Genomic DNA, 21,505 nt, shown 5'->3' with positions numbered 1-21,505 from the left:
GGCCTGAAGTCAAGTCCTAGGACCAGGAAAAGTATAAGTACGTGTGTGTGTGTGTGTGTGTGTGTGTGTGTGTAAATAGATAACTAAGCTGGACTCTTACCTGTAATCCTAGCTACTTTAGGAGGCTGAGATCTGAGAATCAAGGTTCAAAGCCAGTCTAGCTCAAGGGTAGGATTTGAGCTGAAGAGCTCAGGGACAACGCCCAGGCCCAAGGATAGGGTGGTAGCCTTGAGCTGAAGAGCTCAGGGACAGCGCTCAAACCAGTTCAAGCCCAGACCAGTTCAAGCCCAACAACCCACCAAAAAAAAAAAGAAAAAAGAAAAGGAAAGGAAAAAGAAGCCGTGCACAGTGGCTCACACCTAGGTTTTAAGTACTCTCTTCTTTTTCCTCACCAGGATCAAGATGACCACGGCCACAACTTTGGGAGATGCTGTCTTCTCCTTGAACATGACCACCAGGGGAGAAGACTTCCTGTACAAGAGTAAGTCAGCTGGCCAGGAGTTTGGCCTAGTGGAAGAGTGCTTGCCTAGCATGCACAAAGACTCAAGATTTGATTCCTTGGTACCACATACATAGAAAAAGCTAGAAATGGTGCTGTAGCTCAAGTGATAGAGCACTAGCCTTAAAAAGCCCAACGACAGTGCTCAGGCCCTGAGTTCAAGGCCCAAGACTGGCAGGTGACTGCAGAGGGGGGATGAACTGGACAGTACCACTGTCAGCTGCTGCGAAGAGGCAGACTGGGTTTGCGTTCCAATTCAGCTAGTGAGCAACTGTATGAGACCCTGAGTGCAAGGCTTGGCTTTGGGCCTGTGCAGTGAATATGAATGATGCTGCCACCCAAGGGACTGTGGGCACTGAAGGAGTCCAGGGGAAGGGTGGAGATTGGCACGAGTTTCACACTAAGCACTGACAAGTATTATTCTCATACTGCTGCTGCTGCTGTTGCTGTAGTTATCATTATGGCATCTGGCGTCTAGGAGAAATCTGGATCTCTCTTTCTCTCTCTCTCTCTTTTTTTTTTTTTGCCAGTCCTGGGACTTAAACTTGGTGCTGGGTGCTGCTTTGAGTTCTTTTGCTCAAAGCTAGTGCTCCACCACTTTGAACCACAGCTCCACTTCCAGTGTTTAGGTAGTTAATTGGAGATAAAGAGTGTCACCATGCTTCCTGCCCAGGCTGGCTTCAAGCCTTGATGCTCAGAACTGTAATCCTACTATAAGCCCTACTTCTGGCTTTTTTTTTCTTCTTCTGTGTATGTGGTTCCAAGAAATCGAACCCAGTGCTTCATGTATGCTAGGCAAGCAGAAAATCAGAAGTGGCGCTATGACTCAAGTGGTAGAGCACTTGAGCTGAAGAGCTCAGGAATAGCACCCAGGCCCAGAGTTCAATCCCCACAACTACCACCACCAACAACAAAAAAAGGCAAAAAAAAAATACCCCCAAAACCAAAAAACCTGTAGCTAGGTGCAGTGGCTCACGCCTGTAATCCTAGCTGCTCAGGAGGCTGAAATCTGAGGATCACAGTTCAAAGCCATCCTGGGCATTAAAGTCTGTGAGACTCTTATCTACAATTAATCACCAGAAAATCAGAAGACTTGCTATGGCTTAAGAGGTAAGGAAGTAGCCTTGAGCTGAAGAGCTTAGGGACAGTGTCCGGGCCCAGAGCTCAAATCCCATGACTAACAACAACAACAACAACAATAACAAACCTGAAAACAATATGAATATCATCAACAGGAGGTCAGTGAACAGACTGCAGTTCATCCAGACAGTACAGCGATATGTGGCTAACTAAAGTCATAAAGAAAAGCTAGGGGCCTGGAGTTTGGCCTAGTGGTAGAGTGCTTGCCTAGCATGCATGAAGACCTGGGTTCGATTCCTCGGTACCACATGCATAGAAAAAAGCTGGAAGTGGTGCTGTGGCTCAAGTGGCAGAGTTCTAGCCTTGAGAAAGCCCAAGGACAGTGCTCAGGCCCTGAGTGTAAGCCCCGGGACTGGCAAAAAAAAAAAAAAAAAAGCCAGGGGTCTGTGGCTCACACCTATAATCCTCACTACTTAGGAGGCTCAGATCTGAGGATGGAAGTTCAAAGCCAGCCCAGGTAGAAAGTTTGTTACTCTTGTCTTCAACTAGCCGTCAAAAAAGAGGTGGAAGGGGATCTGTGGCTCAAGTGATAGAGCACTAACCTTGAGCTAAAAAGCTAATGGATAGTGCTCAGGCTCTCAGCTCAAGTCCCAGTACCAGCACAGGCACACACATGAAATGTACCACTCAGAGGCACTACCCCCCCACCCACTTTCTCTACTGAGTCCATCCCTCCAGTCCCACCCCCTCCCAGGAAAGATCCATCAATGCATAGGTAGAGAGCCATTGTTCAGGTCAGACTCTTTATGAGCCACTGACCTCTCAATGATTCCATCCACCAGTGAGACACCAAGTTTTCACACTAGACTTGGGGAGACACTTAACATCCCAACACTGTCAGGTGCCACGGGGGGGGGGGGCTCGCCCTATCCCCACTTTTGCTCCTCCCTCTCCATAGGTTCAGGAGCCATCGTTGCTGCTGTTGTGGTGGTTGTCATCATCATTTTCACCGTGGTTCTGATCCTGCTCAAGGTGTATAACAGGTACGGGAGGCCGTGTGGCCTGGGATCTCTGGTCTGGTCTGGGCATCCCACCTTATATGACAGAGTTGGGATTCAAACCCAGATCACCTGGTTTATAATCAACAACAACAACAATAATAAATGTTGTTTTGAAACATTCTTTAGCTGGAGGTGTGGCTTCCATGGTAGACCACTTGCCTAGCAAGTATGACATGGTGAGTTCAAACTCCAGTACCACACCAATCAATTAATAATAAATAACCATAAAGGGGCCGGGAGTTTGGTCTAGTGGTTAAAGTGCTTGCCTAGCATGCACAAAGACCCGGGTTCGATTCCTTGGTACCACATATATAGAAAAAGCCGGAAGTGATGCTGTGGCTCAAGTGGTAGAGCTCTAGCCTTGAGAAAGTCCAAGGACAGTGCTCAGGCCCTGAGCTCAAGCCCAGGACTGGCAAAAAAAAAAAAAAGAAACCATAAAATGTACTGGGAGCTGATGACTCACATAGGTAATCCTAGCTACTCAGGAGGCTGAGATCTGAGAATCAGAGTTCAAAGCCAGCACCAACACAAAAGTGACTCTTTATCTCCAATCAATCACCAGAAAACTGGAAGTGGCACTGTGGCTCAAGTTGTAGAGCTCTAGCCTTGAGCTCAGGGATTTGCTCCCAGGCCCTGAGTTCAAGCCCCAAGACAGGACCAAAACAAAAACACTACAACTTCTTCATTCTGTCTTGAATACAACCATTTTTCTGCTATTTTATTCATTCCTGAGTAAGAACAAATCTCGGGACATCTTTCCATTCTCAGCAATCAGAATGTCCACATTCCAGAAAATATTCATCTCACTCTAAAGGGACACACAGTGATCCAGGAGGGCCCCTGAGACACTTCCAGAGGGATTTCAACCTCATCAATGTGGAATTCAGTTCCCCTGGAAAGAAAAGAAGAGGCTCCAGGTTGACAAAATAGTGGTAACAAAGGAACTGATTATCTGTAGGCACGTACAGAACACGACCAGCCGTGTTCTACTGGGCCTCCATTACAAAACGAGGTCTGTGGATGCTCAGCTCCCCATCAGTGCAGTGATTCCATGTAGTCCCTAGTTGAAATCTGAAACTTCTTGGGTGAGAATCTCCACAGAGATTGCATGAGGAAAGATGTTGCTTGCTTAGTACCTCAAGCCCAGAAAGATGAATGATTTCTTAAAAGAAATTATTGTTGAAATGATTGTTGAAGGGCCAGGAACATGACCAAATGGTACAATGCTTGCCTAGCATGCACGAAGACTCACGTTTGATTCCTTGATGCCAGATACACAGAAAAAGTCAGAAGTGGTGCAGTGGCTCAAGTGGTAGAGCTTTAGCCTTGAGAAAGCCCAAGGACAAGCCAGGCATGGTGGCTCACACCTGTAATCCTAGTTACTCAGGAGGCTGAGATCTGAGGATCTAGGTGCCAGCCAAGGCTCTAAAGTCTATGAGACTCTTATCTCCAATTCACCACTAGAAAACAGGAAGTGGCACTGTGGCTCCATGGGTAGGGTGGTAGTATTGAGTTGAAGAGCTCAGGGACAGTGTCCAGGCCCAGAGTTCAAGCCAATGACTCACAACAGACAAACAGAGAGAGGGGGGGGGAGGGAGAGGGAGGGCGAGCGAGTGCACCCAAGGACAGTGCTCAGGTCCTGAGTTCAAGCCCTTGGACTGGCAAAAAAAAAAGAAGAAAGAAAGAAAAGGAAGGAAAGAAAGAAAGAAAGGAAAGAAGGAAGGAAAAGAGATACCATCTAGGAATCTGATACCAATCTGTGATACTCTAATAATGCAACAACGGAATTCTATTGACCTGAGGGGCCAGGAGTTTGACCTAGTGGTAAAGTGCATGCTCAGCGTGCACAAAGACCCAGGTTTGATTCCTCGGTACCACATACATAGCAAAAAGCCAGAAATGGTACTGTGGCACAAGTGCTAGAGCTCAAGGACAGTGCCCAAACCCTGAGTTCAAGGCCCAGGACTGACAAAAAAAAAAAAGAATTCTATTGATCTGAAAAAATGAAAAAGGTTGCACGAGTCAGACTAGCCGATATCCATTACCCTCTGACGATATAATAGCCTGTGGCTGGCACTGAATCAATGCCATTTTATGGAGAGCTACACTAATCTTATCGCCAGCCCAGTAGTCACAGAGCCTGCTGCCCTCCACACAGGAGGGAGGACACTCACTCATGTGCTCCTGTGTCCTTACAGGAGAATGAGGACCAGAAGAGAACTGGAGCCCAAGGGCCCCAAGCCAGCTACCCCTCCCTCCCTCGACCCCAACAGCCAACACCAGCCTGCGACTGTGACCTTCAGTGCTGTAGACCTGCCCTCAGAGACTCGGTGACTCCTCCAGTGCAGACCCCCCCCCACCTCTGTCTGAAGAGTTTTCTCCAGTCAGATCCCCGAAGCACAACTCTGCCTGGCAGCTCCATACGAGTTCCTTCAGTACAGCTGCACCAAAGCATCCTTCCTGCTCCTCTGACCCTGGTTCTGCTCCTGCCTGCCCAGCCATGTCTACATCCCTGCCACCTTCCCTGAAAGGCTGTGCAGTGTCATCTGCTCAGGTGGGCTTTGGTTCTTTCCCAACACATGATATTGTTAAGCAGGCAGACATCATCATGACTCTTCTGCTCAGAGTTGGCAAATGCTCCCGAGAGAGCACTTGGGGTCTTCCATGAAGATCAGCCTGGATGTGCCATCTGTACAACTATGCAGAGCAAGGTCGTTAATCTTGTGGGCAGGTGCAGGGGCCCGGGATCTAACCTGAACTAACTACTCGGAAGACAAACATGCTAATGATTAACCTGTTCCACTACTAGATGACTACAGCTAGCTCGGGATGACAGTTCACCGTGTTTCTCCCCCTTTAAGAAAGGTACAGGAGGAGCTGGGCATCAGTGGCTCACGGGCGTCAGTGACGCACAAGAGGCTGAGATCTGAGGATCACAGTTCAAAGCCAGCCCAGGGACCATAGATCTGGAGGCTCTTATCTCCAATTAACCACTAGAAAACCAGAAGTAGCTCTGTGGCTCAATGTGGTAGAGTGCTAGCCTTGAGTTGAAGAGCTCATACAATACCTAGGAGTTTAAGCCCCATGACTGACAAAAAAAGAAAGAGAGGTGAGGGGAAGAAAGAGCAAACAGGTATAAGAGGGTTAGGGATGTGGCTCAAATGGTAGAATACTTGCCGTATCACCAAAGCCCTTGCCTAGCAACCATAATGCCCAAAGTTCAAAATCTCAGTACTGAAAAAAAAAAAACAAAACAAAGGAAGTAAAGAAGTTACAAGAGTATGTGTGGTAGCAACTGTCTACTATCCCAGCTCCTCTTAATTTGGATTCTGAGAATCTCTTAACATTTCTTTGCCAGCCACAGACTGGGACAAAGACTAAGAGACTAACAATTCTGTTTCCTGTGTACCTGTACCTTAACTGGTCACTTTCAGAGACTGGAAACACATTCAGAGCGTCACATTCACAAACCATTTCTCTGTTGAGAGCTGACCTCTTGCCCTTAAGCCAGAGGACAATCTGTTGATAAGGTTAACTATTTTGGAATTAAGAAGCCTTGCCTCCAAGTCCAATTTCCTGGTTGAATGTGACTCCAACTCTCAGTGCTCAGCATGGTTTCCTCACCACCAAGTAGAAATAGCAACATCTGCCCATTTGGGCTATTACAGAAAAGAATGTTGAGTATAGTGCCTGGACCCTAGCAGACACTTTATAGCTAGGGACTAGCCCTGTGTTGGTATTTCTTCAGTTCAAGACATTCATGTGGTTATATTTTAATGATTCTGAAACCAGAATGTGTCTTACAACTAATAAGTCCATTTATATAGCTTGTTCCCTTTTCATTGTCTCAAAAGGCTAGGTTTAGCTAGGTGGGGCGGCTCACGCCTTTAATCCTCATGAGGATTAAAGCTCATGAGGCTGAGATCTGAGGATCTGGTTTCAAAGCCAGTGAGGCACTAAAAAGTCCATAAAACTTTTATCTCCAATTAACCACTAGAAAACTGGAAGTGGCACTGTGGCTCAAGGGATAGGTAGGGTGGTAGCCTTGAGCTGAAAAGCTCAGGGACAATGCCCAGAGTTTAAGTCCCACAACCAAGCCCCCCTCCCCCACCAACAAAAGGCAAAGCCACGTATTGGTGGTTCACGCCTGTAATCTTAGCTATTTAGGAGGCTGAGATCTGAAGATCAACGTTCAAAGTCAGCCAGGGCAGCCAAGCCTGTGAGACTCTTATCTACAATTAAACGAGCCAAAGACTAGAAGCAGAGTTATGGATCCAATGGTAGCACTCCAGCCTTGAGTGAAAAATACAAGGAAGAGCTGAGGCACTAATTCAAGCTCTGGTACTAGCAAAACAATAAAATAAGATGGTCTAGAATGTTCTGTCTTTGAACTATGAGAGCCCCGTGTCCACAGAAGAACCTTCCTGTGCTTGTCTCTGTATAATGTCCTTTGGCCAAATGAACAAGCCTTGGGTATGGAGAGGGAGGAGGAACAGTGTGGGGAAGAATAAAAAGACTTTAATGCCTTGCTTTTCACTAATGCACATAACTCAACAAACCTCCCAGGATGACTCCTGTTTGCAAATTGAGGTGCTGCTAAATACATAAAGACAGGGTCCCCTTCCAGGGGGCTGGCAGTTGGCTCCCTTGTGCCTTTCTTAATGGGGCACCTGCTCCCTCACACAAGCCACCAAATCAATAAAAGGTATTAAATGCTTAAAGGTAAAAGCTTAAAATAAAAAATGATTTAAATCAAACATGTGTTGCATGGATTTCAGTTAATCTTAAATCTAACTAGTCCATCCCTCTTCTGTGGACTTCCATTTCTTTTGTTTTCCTCCTCCTCCTTCTCCTCCTCCTTCTGTGGGCCATGGGGCTTGAACTTCAGGCGTGGGCACTGTCCCTGAGCTCTTCAATTCAAGTCTAGTGCTCTACCACTCAGAGCCATAGCTCCACTTCCAGTTTTTGGATGGTTAATTGGAGATAAGAGTCTCTGGACTTCCCTGCCTGGGCTGGCTTTGAACCATGATCCTCAGATTTCAGCCTTCTGAGTAGCTAGGATTACAGGTATAAGCCACTGGCACCCAATAGACTTCCATTTCTTTCTGGGTACTGGTAGCTTACATCTATAATCCTAGCTACTCAAGAGGTGGAAATCTGAGGATCTGAGTTCAAAGTCAGCCTGCGAAGGAATGTCTGTGAGACTCTTGTCTCACAGAAATTCTCAAATGAACTTAAAAAAAACAGGGCTAGGAGTTTAGCCTAGTGGTAGAGTGCTTGCCTAACTTGCATGAAGACCTAGGTTTGATTCCTAAGTACCACATACATAGAAAAAAAGCCAGAAATGGTGCTGTGGCTTAAGTGGTAGAGCTCTAGCCTTGAGAAAGCCACAGACAGTGCCCAGGACTGGCAAAATAAATAAGTAAATATGTAAATAAATAAAATCAGAAGTGACTCTGTGGCCCAAGTGATAGAGCAATAGCCTTGAACAAAAAGAGGTCAGGAACAGTGCCCAGGTCCTGAGTTTAAGCCCCCAGATTGGCACAAAAGAAAGTAAAATAAAAACAAGACTTCCATTTCTTAACACTATAGGCTCCCATGGGAGCCTGAAGGGTCCACACGCAGGAATCACTGTGACCCTTCAGATTGTTCTCAGTGTTAGGAAGCTTTTAATTTGGGGCTGGGAGTGTGGCCTAGTGGTAGAGTGCTTGACTAGCACACACGAATCCCTGGGTTTGATTCCTTGGTACCACATACACAGAAAAAGCTGGAAGTGGTGCTGTGACTTGAGTGGTAGAGCTGCAGCCTTTAGGAAAGCCGAAAGACAGTGTTCAGGCCCTGAGTTCAAGCCCCAGGACTGGCAACAACAACAACAACCTTTTAATTCACTCAGATGTGACAAATGGACCCCCATTTCACAGCTTAACACCAGAGACCTGGTGAGATGTCAAGGCTCGGGGATATCTAGGATTGTGGGAGACATTAGAATCAACTTCAAACTACTGGTGAGCAATGGTATTTACCATAAATTGACTTCCTACTATATGCCAGGCACATAATAGACCCTTGATGCCAACGGCTGCCTTGATTCTGAGCTGGGTGCATGCTCTATGCCTGTAACCCCATCACTTGGGAAGCTGAGGCAGGATCTTGAGTTCAAGGACAGCCTATGCTAAATGACGAGAGCTCTGTCTCAAAATATCAAAACAAACAAAAATAAACCAAACAATTCCTTTTAAATGGCATTATTAGGCCAGTGAAGTGGCAAGGTGGCTCACGCCTGTAATCCTGGCTACTCAGGAGGCTGAAATCTGAGGAGTGAGGTTCAAAGCCAGCCCAGGCACTAAAGTCCACTAAAATCCATGAGACTCTTATCTCCAATTAACCACTAGAAAACAAAGTAGTGCTGTGGCTCCAGGAGTAGGGCGGTAGCCTTGAGCTAAAGAGCTCAGGGACAACACCCAGGCTCAGAGTTCAAGCCTCACAACTGACAAAAAGGGCGGGGGGGAGGGGAGGAAGAGGGGGACGGGAGTTTTGCCTAGTGGTAAGAGTGCTTACCTAGCATGCATGAAGCCCTGGGCTTGAATCCTTAGTGCCACGTACACGGAAAAAGCTGGAGAGGTAGTGTGGCTCAAGTGGTACAATGCTAGCCTTGAGAAATCCCAAGGACAGTGCCCTGGCCCTGAGTTCAAGCCCCAGGACTGGAAAAAAAAAAGGGCACTTATGGCTTAGGTATGAGTTCTAAGTTTCCCAAGCAAAGCCAGGTGCTGGTGGCTCATGCCTGTAATCTTAGCTACTCATGAGACTTCAGATCAGAGAGGATCAAGGTTCAAAAATAGCCCTGGCAAGAAAGTCCATGAGATTTGTTTTTGCTGGTCCTGGGGCTTGAACTCAGGGCCTGAGCACTGTCCTTGGTTTTCCTCAAGGTTAGTGCTCTACCACTTGAGCCACAACACTACTTCTAGCTTTTTCTTTTCTTTTTTTTTTTTTTTGCTAGTCATGGGGCTTGAACTCAGGGCCTAAACACTGTCTTTGGGGACTTTTCTCAAGGCTAGTGTTCTACCACTTGAGCCATGCACCACTTTCAGCTTTTTTCTATGTATGTGGTACCGAGGAATCAAACCCGGACCTTCATGCATGCTAGGCAAGCACTCTACCACTAGGCCAAACTCCCGGTCTATTTCTAGCTTTTTCTATGTATGTGGTACCACGGACTTGAACCCAGGTCTTCATGAATGCAAGCACTCTACCACTAAGCCAAACTTCTGGTCCCATGCCTGTGAGGTTTTTATCTCTAATTAAGTAGCAAAAAGCTAGAAGCAGAGCTGTGGCTCAAGTGGTAGAGTTCTAGCCTTCAACCAAAAAGGCTCAGGGAAGTGCTCAGGCTCTGAGTTCAAGCCCCAGAATTGACTAAGAAAACAAAACATCAAGAACTAGGCTTTCAGGACATGAACCCTGTTAAAATGTGCAGAATGGACTGGCGTGGGAGAGACTGGAGGCTGGAGAACAAGTTAGTCTATTTCATGAAGTCACAGGCATATCTGTGTATTTGTTAGTTTTTAAATGCCTGTTCTTCATTTTCCTCAAATTGTTGAGTTTTGTTCTTTTTTTTTTTAAAGTAGCTATTTGTGGGTGTACAGCAACTCAACAAAAATGTCTCTGGGAACTGTCTGAAGCCTCTGGGTGGGAGCTGACAGCAGGAGCATTGTCTCAGATCTGTGGCCCGTTGTCCCTAAACACCCATTGTCCTCCCAGCACATGTCCTGGTGAGAAAGCAGCAAACTGCTGTGGTTCAGCAGGTCCTGTAATAACCATTTATCCACTGGAACAAGCAGCAGCTAGAAACCTGGTTTATGATAGGTGACTGCAGCTATGAAACCCTCTACGTAGTGCCCAGGTATACCACACAGGGCCCTTCACTGAATCACCTGTGATCTGAATGCACGGATTTGACCCAAGCTCCTGATCTTTTCTATTTTATTTTGTTTTGTTTTGTTTGTGCCCACACTGTTGCTTGAACTCAGGGCCTAAGTGCTGTCCCCTAGGTTTTTGCTCAAGGCCAGCACTCTGTCACTTGAGTCACAGTTCTGCTTTAGGCGTTTTGGTTCATTTGAGATAAAAGTCTCAAGAGGCTAAGCCAAATGAACTCAGGGATATGGAAACAAGAGATTTATCTTTGTGATTGTTGTCTTAATGTGAAGTTATTTCTTTTCTTTTTTTTTCCCCTTATGGTTTATCTCATGTTGCTATTGTGTCTTACTTTGGCACCTAGTATATTGTTTATTTGAAATAGGGAAGGGAAGGGTGAAAGCAAGATGATTGGGAAGGAGAGGGGGAAGGGAAAGTGGGAGAAAAATATGAGAAGGTATCAATGTTCAAGAAGTAACATAACTACTACCTGATGAATGTAATTATAATCCATCTATACATCATCCTGACAATAAAATACAATTGAAAAAAAAACAAAAAGTCTCTAAGCCGGGTGCTGGTGGCTCATATTTGTAATCCTAGCTACTCAGGACCGAAGCTAGCCTGGGCAGGAAAATCTGTGAGACTCATCTCCAGTAAACTACTCAGAAAAAAAAGTATAAGTGTTGGGGCCAGAGTTTGGCCTAGTGGTAGAGTGCTTGCCTAGCATGCACAAAGACCTGGGTTCTGTTCCTTGGTACTACACACATAGAAAAAAAATAAAACAAAACAAAAGTGGTGCTGTGGCTCAAGTGGTAGTAGAGCTCCAGCCTTGAGAAAGTCCAAGGATGGTGCTCAGGCCCTGACCTCAAGCCCAGGACTGGCAAAAAAAAAAAAAAAAAGTACAAGTGGTCTCCAGGCATGGTAGCTCACATCTGTAATCCTAGCTACTCAGGAGGCTGAGATCTGAGGATCAAGGTTCAAAGCCAGCCCAGGCACAAAAGGACCTGAGACTCTTATCTCCAATTAACCTCTAGAAAATAGGAAGTGGAGCTTGATAGGGTGGCAGCCTTGAACTGAAGAGCTCAGGGATAGTGCCCAGACAGAGTTCAAGCTCTGTGACCCACCAAAAAAAAGTGTAAGTGGTGTTGTAACTCACAGTGGTAGAGCGGTGAGCCAAAGTGCCCAGGCCGAGTTCAAGCCCCAAGAATGGCAAATATTGAGCAGGTGGGGAGGGGGAGAGAGGGGGGGAAAAGAGGGGGAGGAGAGGGAATGTCTCAAGGACTTTCTTGCTTGGACTGGTTGCAAATGGCAACCCTCAGATCCTCAGATTTCAGCCTTCTGAGTAGCTAGGATTATAAACATGAGCCAGTAGCTCCTAGCTGTTCTTTTGGTTTTAGAGACAGAGTGTCCAGTGTAGCTCAGTCTGGCCTTGAACTTGAGGTCCTCCTGTCACTGCCTCTTGATTAGAGATGTGCTTTCCCACACCAGCTTCTCCATAGTGCAGAGTACTGCCCTGTCTTCAAGGATCTCAGATCAACAATCAATGTATTCTTTTTCCTTTCAGCTTTCCAGTGTTTGGTCTCTTGAGGCAATAGAAGTGTGTGTGTGTGTGTGTGTGTGTGTGTGTGTGTGTGTGTGTGTGTTATACTGTACCTCTCTGTTCCTTCCTCTCACCTGGTCTTGGAGACTGGTCAGATTGAGGAATGCTCATTGGCCAGAAGGATGATTGGCAGATTTTTTTTCCCACTGCAGTCTTCCCTAGGTACTAATACTGTCAAATATAACATTGTAATTAACAGAAGCAGAATGACAAGATCCTAAAGGTGAGTGCTGCTGTTCGTTGGCTGTGTGATTTTTTTTTCAGCAACTATGACCAAGGAGGATAACATCTACATATGAGTTTGCTCAGGCAGCTACAATGTAACAGAAATTTATTTCCTCACAATTCTAGAGACTAGAAATCCAAGAGCAAAGATGTCACTAGGGCTGATTTCGGTCCACTTGGCCTGAAGAAGGCTGCCTTCTCTGTGCACATATGTTTTTCCCTCTGTACTTGTCTGTATCCCCATTTTCCCTTGAAAGGAATCTTATTGCAGGGGCCCACCTCATATTCTCTTTAATGACCCAGTCTCCCAATAAGTAACATTCTGAGGTCTTGCAGGTTAGGACTGCAGAATAGGAAGAGCATAATTCAGCCCTTAATCTCCTAGTTATTATTTTATAAGGATCAATTTAACCATTTAGTTAAAACATGAATATAAAGCATAATAGGCCAACCTAAAATGGTAATGACTACAGTAAGATCCTGAGGATTGTAGTTCAAAGCCGATCCGGCGAGAAAAATCTGTGAACACTTATCTCCAATAAACTACTCTGAAAAAGCTGGAAGTGGTGTTGTGGCTCAAGTGGTATAGTGCTAGCCTTGAAAACAAAGAAGCTCAAGACCCAGATTCAAGACCCCCCAGGACTGGGGTGGGGGAGGGATCCTATAGATACCACACACTACTGGGAGCTCCTTCCTGTAATCCTACTACTCAGGAGGCTCAGATCCAAGGATCGCCATTAATCAGCAAGAAGCTGGAAGTGGAGGTGTGGCTCAAATGGCAGAATGCAGCCTTGAGCAAAAGCACCAAGGGAGAATGCAAGTCCCTATTTCAAGCTCCAGTACTAGGAACCTTACATACATACACACACACACACACACACACACACACACACACATAAAAAATAATCCACAGAAAAGGATGATATTGGAAACAATAAGTAAATCCAGACAGAACACAGAAAGAAAAACTTCCAGCAGTGGCTCCCCTGCCCCATGCAGTGTCCACTACTCTTGTTCTTTCAGCTCTTTTTTGAAAGCTGCCTGTCTGCGCAGTGCATCTCTGGAGGTCTTTGAATCAGCACAAAAGCAAAGAAAGATTGTTACATTGGTCTTGCATGACTGCAGGAACATCCTCCTGACTCTCCATGAGCTCTCCGAGGCCTGTCTTACCCATCCTTGGTGTCACTCACTGAGAACTCACTGTAAGGGCTCCCAGAAGACATACCAGTACCCACGTGCTGCTATTTATTTCTAGTTCCTTATCCTGAGAGGGTAGCGCGCCATCTAGTGAGTCATACTAGAAAAGTGTGAGACAGAAACCCCTAGGCTTACTTCTCTCTTTTCTATTTGGAAAAAACAAAAACAAAAATAAAACTAGACAGAAGGAATGGCTCAGATGCTGAAGAACCTGCCTAGGAGGCACTAGACCCTGAGTCTAAACACCAATCCCAAGCCCACTACTGTAGGTAGGGGGGGACTTAGCTGGGTGCTGGTGGTTCGCACCTGTAATTAATCCTAGAAAGTCTAGAGGGAGGCTGAGATGGGAAGATTATAATTGAGGCCAGCCCAGGCAACAAGTCTAAGAAACCACATCTCAACTAGCCAAAAACAGGACTGAAGTATGGTTCCAAGTTGTAGACTACCAGCCTAACAGGTGTGAGGCCCCAGTATACCCCCCAAAACACTACCAACTAGAAATCGTGTAGTATGAATAATGTATACTCTTCCACACACACATTTACAGTGTATCCCAATCTACCATTTTCCCTGCCCTCCTTCCCCAAGAAATGCTTTCTTTTCACAGTTGCAAATCATGTTTGAATATTCAAACTCCTTCATCCTTGTTAGTCCTGCCCCTTCCTATTAGCTACCACTCTGTATCAGAGTCTATTTCTTACTCTACCTGCAAGTAATATTTTCTACCAGTTGAACCATGCCCCCTGCCCTTGTTTGTATCTGGGGTTGTCTTGCTCTTGTTTTTGTACTTGGATTTTGAGATAGCGTTTCACTGTCTCAAGGCCCACTGGGACTGGCTTGAACTCATAACCCTCCAGCCTCTGTAGCAGGCACTATTCAGGTCAATCCTATGGGCACTTTTTTGTAGAGCCCATATTATACGTTGTAGTCGCGGGAAGAGCGGAGCCTGCGCTGGAGATGGACGTTCCTCAGGCTTACTCCTGGTGGGAGCTTCGAGAGCAAGCACACACCGACCCTGAGGTGCGCCAGGTGCAGTGCCAGGAAGCCAATGTCCACAGAGAGGGCCGCGTCCACTGGGGGTCCTGGCAGGCAGCCCGAGCCCCGCCTCTTCCAATGGAGGCTTCAGGTTCCGGCCGGGCGCTTCGGGCTACATGCGCAGTTTCTTGGGTTTTCTGGTCATGGGCCTTGAACTCGCCCTGGGCGCTGTCCCTGAGCTCTAGCCTGGCGCCGAGCCCCGCTTCCCGTTTTCCGGTGGTTAACTGGAGATGAGAGTCCCGGGCTGGCTTTGAACCTCGATCCTCGGATCTCGGCCTCCTGAGTAGCTCGGATGACAGGCGTGAGCCGCCGCGCCCGGCTGGATGCGGATCTTAAACAGCAACGCTCGGCTACTTTAGCGCCGATCCCGGGAACTAGCAAGCTCGTAAAGCTTCCCAGGATCCACCGCGTCCTCGACGACAGGACAGACCGCAGGCCGCGCGGGGCGCAGTCTTTCTCTTCCACGCGCTACACGCAGGCCTGGGGGGGGGGGAGCGGGAGAAACTTCCCTCACTACGGGTCTCGCAAAGGGTCAACGTACGTTGAGAGAACGAGGTGGGTCACGCGCCACAAAAGGACCTGGAGGGCGGGGCTAGCCTCCGGCACTCCCTTCTAACCCTATTGGCCAGGGTCTCCAGGATCTCTCTTCCTATTGGCTTCTGGGAGTCTAATCTCACCAAGGGCCCGCCTGCCCTGAAGCACGTGCGCACGCGTGGAGCGCCCCGGGCGCACTGAGCAGACGCGGCTGCGTGTCGGCTGGAGGAGGCGGGTGTAGCGGCGCGCCCGCGCGCGCGCGCGCGCGGCGTCTCCGGCCCTCTTACTCTTTTCCGCTGGTCCCGCCCTCCGTCGCGGCGGCGCGGTGCACCCTGGGATAAGGAGCGATCTCTGAGCGAGGCAGCAAGATGGACGCGGGATTCTTCCGCGTAAGTCCAAGCGCGGGGCTCTGAGGGTGAGGTGAGGGTGTTCTCGGTGAGGCCGGGCAGGAAGACCCGACTCGGGACGTAGTAGTCGGTAGAGGGAAGCCTGCGTGGTCCCGAGGCTCCCGCGGTGCGGGCCGACCCCCCACCCCCCCGCGCGTTGTGAGGCGACCGGTGCGCCCCTGCGCAGTCTCCTCCTCCGGGATAGTCCCCCCCGGCGCGGCGGCGGCGGCGGCGGCGGCAGGAAAATGGCGGCGGGAGTGGGCCGGAGGGGCACCTGGCTGAGGGTCTGGCGGGATCCGCGGCCCGGGCGCCGTGCTCGCCGCGGGGTCCTGGGGCCTAGCGGAGCCCTGAGGAGGAAGTGCCGGGAGGGAGGCCGCGGGGGAGCCCGAGGGGCTCCTGACGGCGTGGGGGGCTCGGCGGGCCGGGTTTGGGGTACACCTCGGGAGAGCGTCCCGGGAACGGGGCTCTTGCTCGCTTTCTTTTGTAAAAATCGGCCCCCCCCCCCCCCCGCCTTCGCCCAAGCGCCGGGTCAGAGGTCACGAGAGCTCCCGCCCAATTCGCTCTCCCTTCGGGGACGGGAAACTCAGATAATTTTTTTTTCTTCCTTTTTTTTTTTTTTTTTTTTTCTTCTTTCTGTTTTTAACTCTTCAGAGTCCGCTGGCTCCGGAGGAGTTCTAACCTGGGCGCCTTTGTAATGCAAGCAGGGAGAATGCCTGGTCCTCGGGCCCGGGCTCCAGCGTTTATTAGGAAATAAGCTCCAGATCGAGATTCTAGAGAACGAGGAGGGACACTTGTAGGATTAAAGTTGCTTAGGAGTGGTCCCTTCAGGGCTTGTAATAGAACCACGGAGGGACCGCTTGGTCAAAGCCAGCGTCTCAACCTAGCGTGATACAGGTTGACTTTACATTCCCTGGAGCATGTAATTTGCAGTGTGTGTGTGTGGAAGAGGAGAATTGGAAGAGGGAAGAAGGCCGGTTTTAGAACATACACCATATGCATATTTTTGGTTCCGTTTCTAATACTGCCAGAAAACAACTAGATTTTCATGAGCTGCTTTAGTATTGATCCAAGCATGTGACCTAAGGCACCTAATTGTTCAACTAAATGGTAGTTTCAAATGAAACTTGTCAAATTCGCACACTGCTGTCAACTTGTAACTTAACATCTTTTTACTAGATATATATTGCCGCCCCCCCCAAAGTAAAATTTTGAAGCAAGTAAAAGTTTACTTTGACTCTCACGTATTTGTAGTGGAATAAAGTTCCTATAAAATCAAAATGATGTGGCTGATTTGCAAAATTTTAAGATGACAGTTGTCTTTGAGACTGCTGGAAAGTTACTGTTGTATGTTATATACATTATATATAGTGTGTGTTATATAAACATTCCTGTAAATCCCTATATTTAGGAGTTAAACTGGATTTAAGCTCTGAGTTAAAAGATTTTAGGGCTGGGAATCTAGCTTAGTGGTAGAGTGTTTGCCTAGCATGCCTGAAGCCCTAGGTTTGATTCCTCGGTGCCACATAAATAGAAAAAGCTGAAAGTAGTGCTGTGGCTCAAGTTGTCAGGTGCTAGCCTTGAGCAAAAGAAGCTCAGGGACAGTGCCCAAGCCCTGAGTTCAAGCAAAAAACACCAACAACAAAAAAAACATGTTGGAGCAGTAGTAGTCTAGTAAATATTTCAAGTTTAAACGATGATTTTACTGAACAAGTGCCACATGTCAAGTCCTTGACATATCCTCCCCCCCCCCCCCTTTGTTGGTTGTAGTGCTTAAGCTCTGGGCCTGGGTGCTGTCCCTGAGCTCTTCAGCTCAAGCCTAGCTCTAATTGGATATAATCCTCGGCCTCCTAATAAGCTAGGATTACAGGCCCGAGCCACTGACCTTTGATTAAAACACTTTTTTCCCCCCTAGACTCTTACATTTAATGATTTTGAAATTTGTTCTTAGCTGGGTGAGGTGGCTCACACCTGTAATCCTAGCTACTCAGGATCTGGTTCAAAGCCAGCCCAAGCCAATCCTCCCCCCCCCCACTAAAGACCTGGAGATTCTTACCTCCAATTAACCACTAGAAAAATGGGAAGTGGACTTATGGCTCTAGGAGTATAGCCTTGAGCTGAAGAGCTCAGGGACAGCACCCAGGCCCAGAGTCCAAGCCCCATGCCAACAGGAAACAAACCAAATAAAAAGAAATTTGTCATTCTTGGGGTTTTAGAGATTGAATCTAGAACCTCTTACATGCTAGACAAGTGGTTCTACCATTTTAGCCACACATCCAGATTTCCCCCCCCCCCCACTTTTTTTTTTTGAGATAGGGTCTCCCCAGCTTTGTCCAGGCTAACTCTTTAACTTGAAGCCAAGTAGATGGGATTATGGCTATGTACCACTATACCTGGCTTGATATTGTAATCTTAAAATTTATATTTTTACTTGAATGCATATTTAGTGGGTACCATGAGGCATTTGAACACATATATATATAATTCATAATTAGGTTAGAGTAATTGGCTTAGCTCCACTGATAGTTTTCTTGTGCATGTGCATGTGGGGGTGCGGGTGCCTGTGCGTGTGTGCTTGTGCGTGTGTTCTCAGCTACTGCTTTACCACTAGAGCCACAGCTCCATTTATGGCTTTTTTTGGTGCTAATTGGAGATGAAAGTTTCACACATATTTCTGTGGAAGCTGGCTTTGAACCGTGTTCTTCAGATTTTAGCCTCTTGAGTAGCTAGGATTACAGGTATGAGCCACCGGCTCCTGAGTACATTATTCCTAATCTTTCATGTGAGGAAACATTCTTTTTTTTTATTGTAATTAGTAAAAGGGTTACATGATATTTGCCAGATAGAAGGTGCATTAATTCACATACATTGATACCCTTTCACATGTCTTGGTACCCGTTTCCCTCCCCCCCCCACGTGAGGAAACATTCTTAAATTAGGTGATTTGCCCTGAGAACACACAGCTACATAGTGGCATGGCTAAGGATAGTCCAGGCGTTTTACCTTCCCAAGCAGTACTAATTACTTACCAGTTACATTTCAGATCACACAGCCAGATATATCCATATTTAGGCAAGTAAGAATGATAAAATGTACTAGTCATTGTATCTGAATCTTAGTTATGGTATTTATATTCATTGCCTGGTAAAGGTGATAACGAAATTTTACTTGGAACCCTTGTATTGTTGTAAGCTTAATTTTCCTTGTTCTTTGCTGACATTTTGTTACCAAGGTAAACATATATTTCACATCATAAAAGTTATAGGAAATGGGGGCTGGGAGTTTGGCCTAGTGATAGAGTGCTTGCCTGGCAAGTGTGAAGACCCAGGTTTGATTCTTCAGTACCACATACATAGAAAAAGCTAGAAGTGGTGCTGTGGCTCAAGTGGTAGAGTTCTAGCCTTGAAAAAGCCAAAGGACAGTGCACAGGTACTGAGTTCAAGCCCCAAGATTGGCAAAAACAAAAGTTATAGGAAATTAATACTGTACCATTTCAAGGTTGTTGTTTTTTATGGGGCTTCTATACAGAGCTACAATAAATTTTGCACCATACCAGCTTTTAGGAGAGGATGAAACATCAGTATTTCAGCTCTCATTAGACAGAAAAGTATTATTTGTCTCAGCACAGTAAAATAAAACAATACAAATAAAATTTAATATTGGTTATGGAGAGTGTCCGCTTTATACTATATGTTACTATATTGTGTTTGCCTTGTTGTGAGTGCCTAAGGATTTTAAGCCAATAGTGCCACTTAGTTACATTGGGAAAAATGTATATATCTTGTATCTGCAACACACACACACACACACACACACACACACACACACACACACACACACATGCCCACCAGTCCTGAGGCTTGAACTTAGAGCACTGTCCTTGAGCATTCTCAAGGCTAGCACTCTTACCACTTCAGCCACAGCACCACTTCCGGCCTTTTCTGTGTGTGTGGTACTGAGGGATCAAACCCAGGGCTTTGTGCATGCTAAGCAAGCACTCTACTACCAGGGCACATGTCTGGCCCCTTGTATCTGAATTTTAGTTATGGTATTTCTGTTTACTTCATTGCCTGGTAAAGGTGATAAAGAAATTTTACTTGGAACCCTTGTATTGTTTTCTTTCTGCAGGGGACAAGTGCAGAACAGGATAATCGATTCAGCAACAAACAGAAGAAACTACTGAAACAACTGAAATTTGCAGAATGTCTAGAGAAAAAGGTATTGGGGAATTAAGCAATACTGTGCTTTTTTTTATTTTTTAGCATAGTTGATTTATGTTTTGAGCTCAAGGCTAGCACTCTACCACTTTGAGCCACAGCTCCACTTCCAGACTTTGGTTGTTAAATGGAAAATAAGTCTCAGATTTTTCTGTTCAGGCTGGCTTTGAACTGTGATCCTCAGACCTCAGCCTTCTGAATAGCTAGAATTACAGACACCTAGAATTACTGGTATCTAGTAAGAAAAGTATTCTTTACTTGACCTCTGGGCCTGGGTGCTGACCCTGAGCTCTTCAGCTCAAGGCTAGTGCTGCATCCACAGGGCCACTTCTGGTTTTCTCGTGGTTAATTGGAGATACAAGTCTCATGGACTTCAGTGCCCAGGCTGGCTTTGTACCTAGAGGCTCAGATCTCAGCCTCCTGAGTAGCTAGGATTATGGGCATGAGCCATCGCACACACTAAGAAAAGTGTTCTTTTTATTTTATTTTACTTTATTTTATTTTTGCCAGTCCTGGGCTTGAGCTCAGGGCATGAGCCCTGTCCTTGGACTTTTTTAAGGCTAGAGCTCTACCACTTGAGCCTCAGCACCACTTCCAGCTTTTTTCTATGCATGTGGTACCGAGGAATTGAACCCGGGTCTTTGTGCATGCTAGGCAAGCACTCTACCACTAGGCCAAACTCCTGGCCCCAGTGTTCTTCTGTGTGTGTGGGCTGGGGGCGGGGTGGTGTCAAGGGGCTTGAACTAGGCCTGGGCGCTGTCCCTGAGCTCTTCAGCTCAAGGCTATCACCCTACCCTTGAGCCAAGCCCCACTTCCCATTTTCTAGAAGTTAATTGGAGATAAGAGTCTCAGGTCCTTTTGTGCCTGGGCTGGCTTTGATCCTTAGATCTTAGCCTCCTGAGTAGTTAGGATTACAGGCATAAGGCACTGTGCCGGGCAAAAAAAGTATTCTTATTGAACATTGGCCACCATATTGCACAACATAACCAATTAAGTGAGCAGATTATATGAAAGAAGTTTCTTCTTGTTACTCTGGTAATCACAGTTCAAAGCTAGCCATCACAGGAAAAGTTCATGAGAACCTTTAACCATCCAAAAGCTGGAAGTAGAGCTGTATCAAGAGGTAGAGTGCCAAGCCAGTGGCACAGTGGCTTACGCCTCTACTCAGGAGGCTGAGATCAGAGGATCACAGTTCAAAGCCAGCCCAGGCACTAAAAGACACTAAAAAAGTTTGTGAGTACAATTAACCACTAGAAAATGGAAGTAGTGCTGTGGTTCTAGGGTAGGACAGTAGCCTTGAGCTGAAGAGCTCAGGGACAATGCGTAGGCCCAGAGTTCAAGTCCCATAACTGACGAAAAAAAAAGAGGTAGAGTGCCAACCTTAAGTAAAAAAAGCTAAGAGAGGGACATAAGTGTGGCCTAGGGGTAGATTGCTTGCCTAGCATGCATGCAGCCCTGGGTTCAATTCCTTGGCATCACATACATGGAAAAAAGCTGGAAGTGATGTGGTGCACAAGTGGTAGATCACTAACATTAACCTTGAGTCTCCTCTTCCCCAAAAAAACTCAAGGACAGTGCCCAGGCCCTGAGTTCAAGCCCCAGTCTTGGCATAAAAGAAAATACTGTTAAGCTTTCATTTAAGATCCTGAAATTGAACTTAGTATTTGTTTGCATGTTTTATCAGGTGGACATGAGCAAAGTAAATTTGGAGGTTATAAAGCCTTGGATAACAAAACGAGTAACGGAAATCCTTGGATTTGAAG

The 21,505-nt window shown here is 46.7% G+C and overlaps 2 protein-coding genes across 8 annotated transcripts in view; both read left to right on the top strand.

The window, feature by feature from the left end:
* The first annotated feature begins 402 nt into the window (after window positions 1-402).
* Ncmap (non-compact myelin associated protein) lies at window positions 403-6,454 on the top strand. Its single transcript, XM_090333861.1, has 3 exons — window positions 403-481; window positions 2,538-2,622; window positions 4,839-6,454. Exons 1-3 carry the CDS (start codon window positions 403-405, stop codon window positions 4,972-4,974), a joined length of 300 nt encoding a protein of 99 aa, XP_090189987.1. The 3' UTR covers window positions 4,975-6,454.
* An 8,970-nt stretch (window positions 6,455-15,424) lies between these two features.
* Srrm1 (serine and arginine repetitive matrix 1) overlaps window positions 15,425-21,505 on the top strand; it is a 31,069-nt gene continuing 24,988 nt past the window's right edge. For 6 of the 7 annotated variants that reach the window (XM_090335545.1, XM_090335542.1, XM_090335544.1 and 3 more), the window contains exons 1-3: window positions 15,425-15,531; window positions 19,654-19,743; window positions 21,427-21,505. The exon at window positions 21,427-21,505 is cut by the window's right edge and continues 44 nt beyond it. In XM_090335545.1, coding sequence (XP_090191671.1) covers window positions 15,511-15,531; window positions 19,654-19,743; window positions 21,427-21,505 — 190 coding nt within the window. In that variant the 5' untranslated portion in view covers window positions 15,425-15,510. Of the gene's footprint in view, window positions 15,532-19,653; window positions 19,744-21,426 lie in introns of those variants that run through there. The other variant, XM_090335546.1, reaches the window with a different exon arrangement.

Source organism: Megascapheus bottae, chromosome 6 (assembly GCF_031878675.1).
Source record: "Megascapheus bottae isolate mThoBot1 chromosome 6, mThoBot2.hap1, whole genome shotgun sequence".
NCBI classification, from domain to species: domain Eukaryota; kingdom Metazoa; phylum Chordata; class Mammalia; order Rodentia; family Geomyidae; genus Megascapheus; species Megascapheus bottae.
The sequence above is the reverse complement of the archived record's forward strand: the minus strand, read 5'-3'. Positions and strand labels throughout refer to the sequence as shown.

What these genes read in the sequence shown, in the direction of transcription:
- Ncmap (XM_090333861.1), top strand. Translation starts at nt 403, where the DNA reads ATGACCACGGCCACAACTTTGGGAGATGCTGTCTTCTCCTTGAACATG. An exon ending in AGAAGACTTCCTGTACAAGA is followed by an intron (nt 482 to 2,537) that starts GTAAGTCAGCTG and finishes CCCTCTCCATAG; the next exon opens with GTTCAGGAGCCATCGTTGCT. An exon ending in CTGCTCAAGGTGTATAACAG is followed by an intron (nt 2,623 to 4,838) that starts GTACGGGAGGCC and finishes GTGTCCTTACAG; the next exon opens with GAGAATGAGGACCAGAAGAG.